Below are 15,535 nucleotides of genomic sequence, written 5' to 3' on the forward strand. Positions count from 1 at the left end.
TCCAGGCTGCTCCACAGAGGTGATCGGGTGTTTTCAGTGGTAGCTCCTAGACTGTGGAACCAGCTGCCCCTTCATATTAGACAGGCTTCAACTCTTGGTGTTTTTAAATCTCTTCTTAAAACACATTTATATTCACTGGCTTTTAATACATTCTGAGAATTGTAATGTTATTGTTATTGTATTTTTGTATAATGTTTATATTGAATGTTTTTGTGTGCAGCACTTTGGTCAACAGCAGTTGTTTTTAAATGTGCTATATAAATAAATTTGATTTGAAATTTAATTTGATAACTCTCATTAGAACTCTAGAAGCAGCATTTGGGATCAACTGAAGATGTTTTAAAGAGATGTTTTTTGAATGTCGAGATAATAAAGAATTGCAATAGTCCAGCCTAGACATGATAAATGCATGGACTTGTTTTGCTGCATCATTTTGGGCCAAGATGTTCCTTATTTTAGTGATATTACACAGGCACGCGAGAAAATGTAATGTTTGCTAATGGTTTTTCAATTGGAGACTATGTTGTTTTTATGACTTTTTAGTTGTGTTTTTATGATGTAAAGCACTGTGAACTGCATTGTTGCTGAAATGTGCTATACAAACAAACTTGACTTGAAACTTGAATAGGTGGGAAAAAAGCAATCCTGGTAATATTTTTAATGTGGGGGTTAAATCATCAATTTAAAAGCCTTTCACTTCTTCTGGATGGCATTAATTTGGCCTCCTGTTCTAATGTAAAGAACCTTGGTGTTATTTATGATTAAACACTCGTCTCTTTTCAAATAAGCCATAAATATGTTGCTCCTCAGACAATTTCAAACTCTACATATGTTCATTTAAGCTGCCCAAAAGCACCAAGTGTAAACTGGCCACCTGGGCTGACAAACATTGGGATTATGGTCTGGAGTAAAAGCAGAAATCAATTCTGAGCCATCACAAGCTCCTAAAGTCAAGCTATCTATCAAGGTAATGGGGAGTTGGACTAAGACTGTTCCAGAGTCTCAGCCCCAGTCTGAAACTTTAACACTTTATGGATGAATAAACACACACACACAGAAACAGGGTCAATATTATTAAGTTCCTCTTTCTAAACACCCTGAAACACTTGCAGTACACTGGCCCACAAGTAGAGGCCTCAGTCTGATCAGGAGTTACACAGAAGCATGGAGATATTGAAAGATTTGTTCTCAAGCAAAAATCCAGATATCTGTTGAGCTGTAGTCTGTGATTTTATGTTCATGTAGGGCTTTATTAGATTACAAAATGAAGAAGAAAGTAAAACTGCACAATCACACCTAGATACTCTGTTTTGACTGTCTTAGCTCATGCTTAGATATGTCTGGTTTCGTGATTTTATTTAGATTATCCTATATTTCATTTAGATTATACATGATTCATTTAGATTATACATGATTGATGTGTTTTTCTTTTTTGTGTTTCATTATGTACCTGCTGTATTGGATTCTGTTTTTGTTTCTCTTGTAAAGCACTTTGGATTGCCTTGTTGCTGAAAAGTGCTATATAAATAAATCTCACTTCACTTCAATTAACAGCAATACACATAGATTGCTATTATGCTTCTATGCGTGATTGTGTTAACAAAAATGCCTTAAAACTGCAATGTGTTTAATTGCTAAGCTTCACACCTTTTCTTTTGATTAATATGTTTATTTTAAAACCAAATATGTATGTAAGATGTGCAAATACTGATGTATGTCTTTTTTATGCTTCTCTTTCAGTTTTACAACATATATATAAAAGATCAAAACGCCATCAACGGCTGAAGTCTTTTTTTGTTCGCTATCTGTCTAGCACAGTCCAACATGTTTGTGTGAGGTGAGAATAGTAAAAGGACAGTTACACAGCGGGCTAGACCAGATTCACTGTCAACCACACTGCAATCAAGATAAGGACATTATGGACCAACAAAGGCAAGCAGACTGAACGGGAGATTTTGAGGTCATGTCACAAGTTGCCGGGTCCAAGTCATTTGGGAGATCAAGTAGGTCCTCAGTCAGCTCAGCAGCTACCAAAGCAAAAGCTAAAGCAGAGGCAGCCCTGATAGAAGCCAGGTTTGCAGCTTAAGAAGCGGAGATGATGAACGTAAAAGCTCGAATTGAAGCTGAAAATCAAAAAATGTTAGCTGAAGCAAAACAGCGCAAAGCAGAGTTAGAGGCAAATCTGTACGTTCTAAAAGTTAACAGGAGGGCAAAAGCAGCCTCAGCAGAAGCCACAGTCTATGAAGCCGCAGCAGCAACAGAGTTGGATCCACTTGAAGAAATAACCCACACTCTCCTGAGGATCGCACCCAGTGCACAAGTGAGTAGGTGCAGGCCCACTACATGACACTAAATGCTCAGCAGCAAGCTCTGGTCTCACAAGAATCACCTGCCATATCCATAAGGGCAGAACGAGTATATACTGACTCAACTTAGTGGTATCCAATCCATAACCAGGAGCCCCATTTATCTAAGCTCTGCATTGAAGTTGAAGAAATGCTTGGTGCAAAAAACAGAGGCTACCCACCTCATGTTCCTCCACCAATGTTGCATGCATCCAGTCTCAGAGATTATCCACAAATAACTGACCTCACCAAATACCTTGTCAGAAGAGAGATGGTAAGCTCTGGGCTGCTAAATTGATGATCGTCCAGAAAACTACTGGGCCTGGAAAATGTATTTTCAAGACATCACTGGAGAGCTCAACTTAACAGCATGAGAGGAACTTGACCTGCTGATAAAGTGGCTTGGTCCAAACTCATCTCCACAAGCCATGCGTATCAGGTCAGTCCATGTCCACAGTCCATCATCAGGCGTCGCTATGGTGTGGCAAAGGCTAGATGATACATATGGTTCCCCTGAAATGATAGAAAAAGCACTTCTGCTAAAACTAGAGACTTTTCCAAAAATATCCAACAAAGACAACCAGTGTCTTGGGGATATTTTATTGGAGTTTTAATGAAGATCCAGTCAGCTAAGTCCCACCCGCTGGGCCAGGGACACAAGGGAGACCCCTCTCACTTGGCACAAAGGCAGATCCCCTCCCGGGAGCCAGAGCAGGCCTGAAACCGCAAAGGGACCCAGCCCCGAACCCACCCGCAGTTGCCAAACCCAAACCCCACCGCCAACACCTCCACGCTAGACCCACCACCACTTCAGGGAAGCACCAAATGCCCAGTCCACCCAGGGACAGCACCACCCCAGTGCCAGCACCCCCCATCCCTCAGCCCCCGATGCCATGGCAGGAAGCCAATACCTCCCACACCACTAAGTGATGTATTTATTATTAAGTCTGTTTTCATCCAGAACCTACATCCTTCTGTGAGCCACCAGTTAGGAGTTAGGAGTGCACCTTAACTCTTGCACTGCCACCATTCAACAACTACATGAATGAGCCTGTGTCGCCTTCCAAAAACTGAAACAATCTAGACCTGGTGAAATAATCACAGTTCTAGCAGTAAATATTAGGTCCTTGAGACTTCTTACTGAGCGCTCCCCAGCCCAGAACCAGGAACTGACACTCAGGACATACCTAGTGCGGTTCTTGTGGTTCAGACAAATCCTGCCGACTGCTCATTCGAAGAGGACAGTTCTCAGATTCAAGTTGAAACCCCAATTCATTAGTTCTTGTTCAATCTTGCTAAAAGGGGGGTCGCACAAAAGTTCTACCTTTCACTAACCCTGGAACAAGTTATTCCTCACGATGCACTGCTGGACACAGCAGCAGACATAACGCTTATGTCAGCTAGTCTTTTCGAGAAGCTGCGTTCAACAGCTAATTGTGCCAACAGGGATCTGATCCTTCAACCCTGCTCACTAGATATTCGACCTTACGCTCCCATCAATACCACCTTCTCAGTGATGTCATTAATCCAGATCCAATTAGGGTCAATGACTCTTGTACACCCAGTGTATGTGTCACCTTTGGAAACCATACCATTTCTGATTGGTCAGGATCTGGTTTCAAGAATCTCCAAGTCTTGGCCCAAGTTCGTCAACCATTACCCATCATCATCTTTACACCAGAAGCGGACTAACAGGATCTTACAGTGGACACTTCTGAGGAGGCCCCTAGCGCCTCACCTGAGCGCAATGGTCAGGTGACTGAGACCCCTGTTTTCACTGAGTCAGTGTCAGCCACGCCCACTCAACTGCTGGAACTAGTGTTGGGCGATATGGAAAAAAATCCTATATCACGATATGGATAATTTTATATCGCAACTTTCCCCGGCTCTTTTACAACTTGTTTGACCTTGCACTTTTTGTATTGTTAAATATTCTTTTTCGTGGTTCTTCTTTAAGTGATAGAAGAAGTTTGTTGTGTTGGCGTCAGATGAGAAAACAGTCTAATAGCAGAGTTAGCATTAGCATTAGCAGAGTTAGCATATTACCTTTTTCTGCTCCGTGTCGGACTTCTTGAACCAAATCACAGACGTCCCCCTGNGTTTTGGTAAAAGTCTTTCTTCTTGGGCTGCCTGCTAGCTGTCTCTACTTGTTGCGACCCCGGGTTTGATACTTCATGTGTCTCCATCTTTCAGCACTTATGGTGAAAACACGGCGCCGCACAGAAAGCCGCTGCCGTAAAGCATGTCGCAAACCCACACGTAAAGTAGCGTCATGTCGCAAAACGGAGGTTCTTCGCAAAATAGTTATTTTTTCTTATTATTTATCACTTATATAAACTGAATGTATGCAAAGTGACAACACTAATATATTCGTTGTAGCCTTCGTTATGAAATATCTACATGAATCATTGATACAATTATGATAGAAACAACAGAAACGATAGAGACGATAGAAGAAAATATATCACGATAGACACTTTTCTATCGTCCCCACAATATGTATCGTTATATCGCCCAGCACTAGCTGGAACCAACGCTGACCCAACGCAACACTTTTCTTTGGTTCCTGAGTCCACCAGAGTCCAGTGAGACATACCTACCACAGGTACTTAAAGGACTTCAGGTCCAAGGGTCTCAGGTAAATGATGCAGTTTTAGCTTTATTCGAACTAGACTCACCTTTAAATTTTTGTATTTCAATAATTATCAACCACCACCGAAGGCAGGGGGAGTGATTGTATTTTTGCCTGTGTCTGCAAATGCGTTCATTTGTCTGTACCATTAGCAAAATGGCTCATTAACCATTGAATGGATTTAAATTAAATATTTCAAAAAGTATTCAATGGTTTAACATCTACAACTGATTAAGGTATAGAGTCAACCTGATTCAAGAAGGTTGCCAAAACAAAGCAATCTTAGCAAACATGAAAATGACTGTAAGTCATATATGTCAGTTTTACAGATTTACTGTTAGCAAAATATTTCATGAACCACTGAATGGATGTTAGTGATTGGAACGGCAGCTCTTTTGAGTGTACTGAATCACTAGAATCAGTTCAATGAAATGATTAATTCAAAAGATTTGTTCACCGAATCCTTCAGTTCACACAGTTTATCAGTTAGTTAGTTTAGTTTTTTCTTTTGTGCCATACACCATAAAAGATGCCCAACCTGCATGGGCTTATAAGAAACACAAACATATTACAAAGATGCAGACAGAGACCAACATCAACATCCTTCAAACAAAGTGTCCTCTATCGAAGATGCCAGGCTTTCAAAATAAACTCAGCTAACTGAAATGCGTAATATTTAAATAAATTCTGTAGTTTATCTTCATCACTCATATAATAAAAATTCTGGTAAACATCAAAAACTTTACCAAATAATTAATTTCTTTGAATCACAAACAAAGGACAATAAAATAAGAAATGCTTTTCATTTTTAATTTCATTTAAATCACACAGAGAACATTTTCGATCCTCCTCTGGGACTGAGTGAAATTGTCCAGTTTCTAAAGCTAGAGGTAAAGAACCAAATCTAAGTTTATTCGTGCAGCGCCACTTCCAGCACAGTACTAAGCAAACGAATCACTCCTCGGTGGCAGTACGCTGCTTCTGAGAATGTGTGACTCAGCAGTTCCTGTACTGAATGAATCCCTCCCCTGCCCTCTCTGTGTTCCTGAAGTTAGAGAGCGCCACAACACTACAGCAGCAAGCAACACGTTCACTAAACATAACCAAGAGTCCTCTTTCTTTTCTGCTTATTATTGTTATGACCTTACGGACCCCGCCCTGCTGCTGTAGTTTGTCCCGCTGGGAGTCTCACTCGCTCTTCTACTGTCTCCTCTCCTCTCGTTACTTTATGTCCCTCAGTCTGTTAAGGTAATGGGGACGGGGTGTGTGTGCGTTTATTTTTGTGAAGCTTGACTCATTATCAGTTAGTCTGAATAAACGTGTGCAAATCCCCACGTGGAGGAAACGGTTAGAAGCCCTCATGGCAGAGTCAGACAGTGTTTCGTTCACTGAGTGACACATGGAGTTTATTTACAGTGAATGAATCTCAAGTCACATTGGCTCAGGTGTCAACAGTCCCCCCCCCGCACACCGCTGTGTCGTTTAGATTTACGTCACGAGTGAGTCACAGAACGCAGAAGTTCAACTCCCGCTGAACTCAACTGAACTGAAGTTTTTTTTTTCCTTTTTTTTGCTTATTTCGTTCTTTTATTTAATTTCCCTTTGGGATTAATAAAGTATTTTTGAATTGAATTGAATTATTTTTTATGAATTTTTTCTCAACTGAACTAAGTAAGGAACGAATCAGTGAAGAAAGTGATTCGGTTCAGTTTGTTCACTCAAAAGATTTGTTCGTATTAAATGAATCGTCCTTGAACGACACAACACTAATGGATGTTAATAAAACTGAAAATAATCACTAGGTCGACATCTACAACTGATTAACTTTTGTACCACCAACTGACCTTAGAAATGACAAAAATGGCTATAACTCCACCAGTTGTACAGGTATTGAGCTAATATTTGTTGTAGTAGCTAAGCATCGTCCCCAGCAAATACTTTAGGCACAAGACATATTGAAATTTTCAAAAAATAATCAATGGGTTGAAATCTTCAACACAAAAATAGTTAGAACTCTTAAGTATAACTAGCTATAACTATTGAGCTACATTTTTGTGTGGTAGTAACTGAGAATGACCACCAACCATTCTGTTCACTAACTGATCACATGGCATCATTTCTTAAATCTTTGGCGTTAACTCTTGAAGTCAACCCAGTTTGTCTGTTAGCAAAATATTTCTTAAACCAACAGGATGGAATCCATTGAAGTGTTGAGACAGTAATTATTGGCTGTTCATATACAACTGAATAACATTTGGAATCAACCTAGTTCAAGATGGCCACCGCAGCTAATTGACTTTAGCTGAGACAAAAATGACTATACTTCAATGATTCTTCAATATATTGAGCTAAAATTGGTAGAATAGTGTGGTAGTAGTTGAGTCATTTTCAACAGATATGCCAAGGGCTACCAAATCATTCAAGATTATGCAAGATATCACAATATTGCATCAGTTTGCACTTAATGTTATTATTAAGGTTTGACTAAAACAGGTATGACATTGTCATTGGTCATTATAGGATGATCCTAGCTTTGAACTCTGACATGAAAGGCAGCAGGCAATATGAATTTTTTCAAGGAATGCTGATGTTCATAATATCTGGTGTCTAATTCAGTGTTTTTGTCACATATTTGAGCATTTCTTTGCCACTCGGGAGGATATATAATTCCTACAGAGGTTTTTGGATCTTCTCTGGAATCTCCTGCCTGGACATGCCTGCTACATCTTCATGGGGTGATGACCAGGAGACATCCATATTAAATGCCTAAACCACCTCAGCTGACTTTTGACCCTTCCCTGTCACTCTGCAAATCATATCTGGGATTGCAATCTTTCTGTCATGATCCATATATGACCACGGGTAAAGGTTGGAACATAAATGGATCTGTAAATAAAAGTGTTTCAGCTCAACTTCTTGTTTACCACAGTATACCTGATTAGCACCCTCATTACCACAGACAAGGCAAATACAAACAGAAGTCTGGATTCTGTTCTGAAAGTAAAGTGATTTGTATTAACGCCATCCACCACAATTCTTCCTGAGTTCATAAATAAATGTTTCACTCGTTTCTGAAATAGTCACTATGTTATTATTTTCACAAGTATTTCACAAACAAACAATTGCTATTCTTTTTTGCTGCTTATCTCCAAACAGACAGGTCACTAACACGTTTTCCATGCTAAAATTTTAATTCCCAAAACCTGACTTCAACAACCAGCACAAACGCTTGGGGTCCTACAGGCATATAAATGCATGTGTCTATAGCAGCACATTGCCTCCTCAGTCTTTAGAGGCAATACAGAAATAAAGCCACTGAGACAAAACATAAACCCAATGTTCTTGTGGGAAATTTTCAGAATTAATTTGATTAATTTTCCCCATATTGTTCTTGCAAATTATACTACAATATTCACATTCATTCAGTTATCCTAATTAATTTTAACAGTCATTTTATTTATATTTCATATCCCTGTAAATAACCACACACAATGATCTGGAAACGAGTAATGTGTTAGGATCAAGCATGGTGAGCCCAATATGCAGACTCAAATTAAAAAAAACTAATTTATTTACAAACGAAAACAAAAGGGTGACGTGGCAGCAAAAAATAAGGTTACAAAAACTGACATGAAACGAGAGGAACAAAAACATAGGAACCAAAAAACATAAGGGTATGAACATTTGAGCGGACAGAGGGTGAGTGAGAAATGGGTTACAGCTGGGACATGACGAGCAACAGGTGAGGTGGACATGGCAGGCAGACTGCAGAATAACAGAGCTGAGGGCAGGAAACAAAGAACAAAAACACTAATCCAGAACACAAAACCCAAGGAGCACAACTAAACCATATACACTGATATAAAAAACACAAGAACCCTAAAAAAGACAGAAAAATAACAGAGCCCAACTCAAATCATGACATGACATGTATTAAGTGGACTGAGAAATCTGGGTTCAAACAGTGTGATACACACAAAGTCTTATAGAAAAAAAAGGTGTGAAACAAACATTAAGCACTGAAAAGAAATTACCTGAATTGGAGATGAAGTTCCAGCTGATGGAGGGCTCTGGCTTCCCATTGGCTTGACACATCAGAGTGACATTAGAGCCTTCATTTACCACAATGTCTCTTGAAAGGTTGATGATTTTAGGTGGCACTAAATATATATATAAAGAAACAAAACAATTTTCAATCAAGGAACTTAAACTTAAGTAAAAGTTTACTGATTTTACACATGATGCTTACTCATTTAAGGTCACACTTGCCATGTAAAAACAGTTGTTAAAGGTAGTATTTCACTGTGTTGTGACTGTTGGAGACTAATTGACAACTCAAAATTGTAAGAAAGTAAGCAAGTTTTACAATTGTAGTCTCACTGAATTTTGAGTGTTTACAGCCATGCCAGTGAAAATCACGGCTTTTTTTGCATACACAGCTTGCAAAACCTTTCTAGGCTGTACAAATTTTTTTACTGCCCACCTCCATGCTCATCGTACCCACCTAGGCTCTCTTTGTACCAACCTTGGCAGCTGGCCCCACATTTACTGTTTAATCTACTGGAGAATGCTTCTGAAATGAAGACCAGTTTACTATTATTGGGCAGTTATTACCACATAATTTGTGTTCATCATTACTGTCGTGAGGGTTGTAAATGAAATTACAGGAGACAACGGGTTAAATTCACAAACTTTATTAGACATAGCAGATGTCATTACACAACTCAGTTCAGCCTCATTCTTCTTCTGCAGTTCTGTTAACACAGTTTCTTTTGTCCTACAATGTCACAGCAGTACCATCTATCAACAAGAAGCAACAACAGCAACATAAATGCATTCACGGTGTAGACCCTAGAACACACCTCCCATTCCCCAAACAATCGTTCTCATTTCTTTCAAGCAAAAGTAGAATTGGAGTCATAGCAATGTATCTACTTTGTATGTTTACAATAACCTCAGAACAAAATTACGAGTTGTACCTTAATCAAACGTTACTATAAAGTAAAATACAATGCCTAGATATTTTCTGTAGCATCTCAGTTGGCAGAAGTGCTATTAAATGCAGTCTTCTTCATAAAACACAAAACACTATCAAATATACAACTAAAATTAGCTCACAATCACAAGGCAGTTGTTTATTTACTTTTTCACAATATTTCTTTTCAGCATAGTTATTTCATCACATCTTCTTTTGTCCAAGTTTGTGCATGTCTGTCCCTTTGCAGAACAGTTCATTTGATGTCTGATTAAAGGCTGGGGGTTACTCTGCTGTATCAGTCTTTGGTGTTTCATTTGGCCAAGCTGACAGTCTACTGCATTCCATCATTTCTCTTAGGTGAGGATGAATGAACTCAGTCCAGTCTGCTGCTGTCCTGGGTCTCTCCTTTTCCCACATGAAAAGGCTTCTTCTTCGGAGTTTTGAGCCTATAGTTTCACTTAGTAAACACTTACAAGGTCTAGTAATTGATCATTTGAAAGGTAAAAATGTCCTATTTCAAATTTGGATGCCAAAAAGAAAACACCAACAATAGTGGGAGATGTATAGTGAGCAATAATGCGATCACAAAATGTCGTAACAATTGAGGCAGTTTCGAGCAATGCTAAAAGATATGCACAAGTGTAATTATTTATATGATTTCTCCCTCATTCTAGAGCTGCCACAGTTATAAAAAAAAAAAAACAACCCAGTCGTCTATGATAATCTATCAACATAAAAGTATTTGACATATAATTTTATGCCTTTTATCTTTTTCTTTACTTCACGTATCAAATGGAATAACAATTTTTAGACTTTTAGACTAGAATCTGGCCTAATCTTTGATTTATTAATGCTGTTTCTAACTGGTATTGTTAAATTGTGTTCCCTCAAGGTCCCCCCCAGCTTGACTATGTTTTCTTTTTAACCTCTGTGCTTTTAAACTATGGTATATTAAATTTTCTCAAAAAAAAAAGGCTTGAACTCTTTTTGTTCCTTGTAGTAGGAGAAACACATCTTGATGGCTGGAAATCTTCTATACTTAAGGGGCAACAGATCCTGATATAACATCTGACCTGGTAATGTGAATGTGAAAATGAATAATACATTTAAATCGGACAAGTTCATAAAATGGATACATATAATTATTGAATACAATTTTTATGCAAAAAACTGTAGTTAAATTAAAAGAAGAATCAATTGCTCCAGTGTACATTATTCCATTTTAAATAGTTGTGTTGTATTTGTCTCTCTCCTCTTTCTGAAGGGTGCTGTCGTCCCTGGGGGTTGCCCCCCTCCAGCTTACTATCAAAGGTTAATGGGCCCTCCCGGACGCCTGGGTATTACCCAAATTGTACTGTGACAACCCGCTCATTTCTGGAGCTATGTTGCACAGGTTTGGTCTCCTCACCTAACGCTCGTTTTCTCGGGGACGCGAACGTCGTGGCGCTCACGAGAACCCAGGGAAAAGGCTTGGGCGTTTGTTTTTTTTTGACACAACACCTGACGCTTGTTTTTCAGGGACGCGAACATCGTGCACGCTCACGAGAGACAGGAAATACGACGCCTCTCAGGACGCTCAGTTAGTTACCTTTTGACGCTAGAAGCGTACAGACGTTTTCACAAATCGTCACAAGCGTGCATCCCAGATCGGAAACCTTGTTTTAGGCACAGCGCTGAGGCTGTTCAATCCCTCACCACTAAAACTCCGGTAGGTCCATTGCACATGGCGACATCTTATACTTTCAAAAGTTCCCAAAGTAAAATACTCAATACACTCTATAGTAATATTGAATATTGTTTATCCATCACAGAAACGTAGGAACCTATTTTGTGTTTCCATATCTGCCGTGTGAATTCTACACTGTAAGTGTTTACATTTTTTTTTCTTTCTCTTTCTTCTTTCCTGTAAATATGAAAGTTTATGGCTTATGTAGCCTGATGGTTATTTTTTGTTGTTGTGTCATTGTTCTGCAGCTGTTGCTGTGGAGCAAAAGGAAATTTATATGGGAGCCTGTACCTCCTTGGAAAGGACAGTAAAGACATTTTTTTAACTTAATTGTTTATTTTCTCTTTATGGACACTTGAGCTTTCAAAGCCAGGAAAATAGCGATTTGTTTGTTGTTGTTGATGCTACTGAGTTTTTTTTTTCATGTGCTGTTGCTCAAAAAGAAAATTTCTGTTGTCATTTGACCAATTGAGGGTCAACACCTTGTGTGTCCGGTCCTTATGTGGCTGTATTGTGTGCAAAGGTATTTGAATGAAATTATCCTATGTGTCAGGAGGGATACCTGACTGGCACCCCAGAATTTTGTTGCATAGTTCTATTTCTGTTATTAAATACTTTTGAAAACTGTCACAGTACTATGGTTGGCCTTGTTTAAGCTGGATGCGAGGGCATACTTAACCAAACAAAAATAACAATCTTCTTCCATGGTTATAGCCTTTTCCACGTTGTGGAGCAGCCAACCCAGCCGGTCAACATTTAAAACCCATTCAGTGAATGCAATGCAAAAAAGCCACTGCATCATAGCACTGGTTGTTAGGAAAAGTTTTTTTTTCTTTAATGAGAGGACAAAACATGAAGTTATATGAATGTAGTGTCAGTAAGGTGTTTACAAATAGTCACAGGAAGAACAAATGGTGGAAAGGCATTATCAGGAAACAGCATTTTTTATGAAGGAATACTTTCTGCTGTTCATCATGGGGGCTAAAGGTTGGTTTGAGCTTGACCTCAGCATACAGCAGAAGAATAGATTAATGCTCTGTTTCCTTTTGAGCTTTGAACCTCTGTTTGTTGTGGGACACAGATTAATGTCTGTTTTGTGATCAGCTTGCAGTGAAAACTTTAATGTGGTAGGCACTGTGACTTCTGTTACTGTTAGCAAATTTTACAATGCTAATGATGCTAATAAACAATGTTGGTTAAAAATGTCAACACTATGGTGGCCCTGAAGTGCAAACCACACCAACAAATCCATAAACACAACTACAAAATTAAAAAAACAACAACAAATTAAAACCACGACATCCTAAAAAACACATTGACATTAACCTACCAGAAGAGGTAGATACATGTGGGAAACATGAGATATCGCTGTTTGGATGACGGCACTTTTTGCTTTTGAAACTGAAATTTTGTGATCAGTCCTGAACATGTCCAGTGTCACCTTGTACCTTGTCCTGACTCAAAATATTATCGGATAGCGACAGCTACAGTTACATTTGTTGTAAAAGACTTTGTATCACCTTGTTGCTGAAAAGTGCTATATGAATAAATTTGACTTGACTTGACATTTGGGTCACTGGTAACATTTCAAAAACGTGCTACAATAACTTCTGGTCCAAAAGCCCTAATCAGCCCTAAGCGTCTAATCAGTAATTTGGCTGCACTTATCAAGTCCCAATGACATACCAATGTCCTAACTGTATATCTTATATATATATACACACAGTATATAGTAGGCACAGAATGGAACAACACCAGGGGAGCCAAATGCCAGCTACTAGTCAACAGAACTGTAGACCAGACACAAACATGTGCACTGCCTGGACTGACTACAGGAAAGCCTCTGACTCAATGCCCCACACATGGAAACTGGAGTGCTTGAAACTGTATAACATCAACAGGACACTAAGAGCCTTCATTGAGAACTCAATGGGAATGTGGAAGACAACTCTTAGAGGCCAATTCAAAGCCAATTGCACAAGTCCGCATCAAATTCGGCACATACCAAGGTGATTCTTTGTTCCCTCTCCTGTTCTGCATAGGCCTCAACCCCCTCAGCCAGATTGCAAAGAGTAGCTATGGATACCGGTTCCAAAGTGGAACAGATGAAAAAGAGACCACACGCGGAGGGTGAGAAGGGAAATATTTTTTACACATATATATAAATATATATATACACTCAGCAATTTAATCCATCTTTAATATTGGATTTTTTTTTTTTTTACTTTAAAGTTCCTCCTCAGTAAACTGAGCTCCAGAGGCTAAACTACAGCAGGATCAAACTGTTTGATACTAAAGAGGAGCAATTTTAATTAGATTAGAAATTGAACAAAATATACTGTATGTTGTAATGAGGGCAAAAACAGAAGTCGATAAAAAGAAAAAAAACTGTTATAACATAAGGTGATGATATATGCAATATCATGCATTTATAATATGATTCATTAGGGAGGTAATTTTTAACAGTGTACACAAAAATTGTTAGCAAAGAATGAACACAAAAGGAGGGTTTAATTATTTGTGTTATTCAAGCAGAAAGTGGCAGAAGCCGCCCCCAACATATACAATATAATTCATTCATCCATTTTTTATACTAACTTGATCCTAGGGCTTGGGTGGGTCAAACCGAAAATAAATTGTAGAAAGCCACACAGACCAATTAGCTGCCTGGAGTGCTGTCATTTTTTTTTTTTTTTTTTTTTTTTTTTTTTTTTGTTATTTGTATTGTTTCCTTTACCTGACTGTGAACACCTTTGAAAACTTCATCATTGTTGTGGCCATGTGTCTTTAAGATCGTGAGCCCCTCCTCTTTATTCTTCTTCAACGGTATTGTTGTTAAATTGTTTGCGCCCCTTAGGCATATATATATATATATATATATATATATATATATATATATATATATATATATATATATATATATATATACATATATATATATTATTTCGCTTGCATGAAAGGAGTTGTAGCTCATGGGTGAGACTGACAAATATAGTGGAGCTCAACTATGTTGGCTCTGGAACCCCAACTCCTGGAGAGGGCACCTCAAGGATGGAGTTCTTATTGGTGATCAAGATGGTTGCCTTTCAGTGGTTTTCAGCTGCAAGAAGGAAGGATCTGATTGTTGTTTGTGCTTATAGATCAAACAGCAATCCAAATTACCTGACCTTGGAGTCTCTGGAAGGTGTCCTGAAAGGGGTGCCATCTGGGGATTTTGTTGTTCTCTTGGGAGATGCTAATGTGGGCAATGGCCAAGTCACCTGTAGGGGCATGATTGAGAGGAATGGCATCTGTGCTCTGAACACAAATGGTATTTTGTTATTGGACTTCTGTGCTAGGCATTGGATGTCCACAATGAACACCATATCTGAGAATTGGGTTGTCCAAAAGAGTACTTTGTACCAGGCCTACTTGAGCCAAAGGTTTTTGATTATCTCTGTCAAGATGTTTTCGGTAGCATCTGCCCATCTGTCTGTTTGTCTGTCTTTATACAAAATTACTCAAAAAGTTATGAACAGATTTTCATGAAATCTTAAGGAACAGTTAAAAATGGCATGAGGAACACGTAATTAAATTTTGTTAATTAAATTTTTGTCCAATCTAATGAAAAAATTCAACATTAACTCTTGGTCAGAAGTTCACATGATATGGAGGATTTTTTATTTTTATTAAAGTGTCATCCATCCATCCATCCATCCATCCATCCATCCATCCATCCATCCATCCATCCATCCATCCATCCATCCATCCATCCATCTTCTTCCGCTTATCCGGGGTTGGGTCGTGGGGGTAGCAGCCTAAGCAGGGAGACCCAGACTTCCCTCTCCCCAGCCACTTGGGCCAGCTCCTCCGGG

The 15,535-nt window shown here is 38.8% G+C and overlaps 1 protein-coding gene and 1 long non-coding RNA gene across 6 annotated transcripts in view; one reads left to right on the plus strand and one right to left on the minus strand.

Annotated features, from left to right (window-relative positions):
* Positions 1 to 15,535, minus strand: part of ntm (neurotrimin) — a 295,982-nt gene that overhangs the window by 26,123 nt on the left and 254,324 nt on the right. For all 5 annotated transcript variants that reach the window (XM_037979031.1, XM_037979029.1, XM_037979030.1 and 2 more), the window contains one exon: positions 9,012 to 9,137. In XM_037979031.1, coding sequence (XP_037834959.1) covers positions 9,012 to 9,137 — 126 coding nt within the window. The remainder of the gene's footprint in view (positions 1 to 9,011; positions 9,138 to 15,535) is intronic.
* LOC108250834 lies at positions 11,160 to 12,017 on the plus strand. The gene is made up of 3 exons (XR_001809318.3): positions 11,160 to 11,663; positions 11,767 to 11,818; positions 11,930 to 12,017. It is a non-coding gene; the product is annotated as an uncharacterized LOC108250834 (long non-coding RNA).

Source organism: Kryptolebias marmoratus, linkage group LG13 (genome assembly GCF_001649575.2).
Source record: "Kryptolebias marmoratus isolate JLee-2015 linkage group LG13, ASM164957v2, whole genome shotgun sequence".
Classification (NCBI taxonomy): domain Eukaryota; kingdom Metazoa; phylum Chordata; class Actinopteri; order Cyprinodontiformes; family Rivulidae; genus Kryptolebias; species Kryptolebias marmoratus.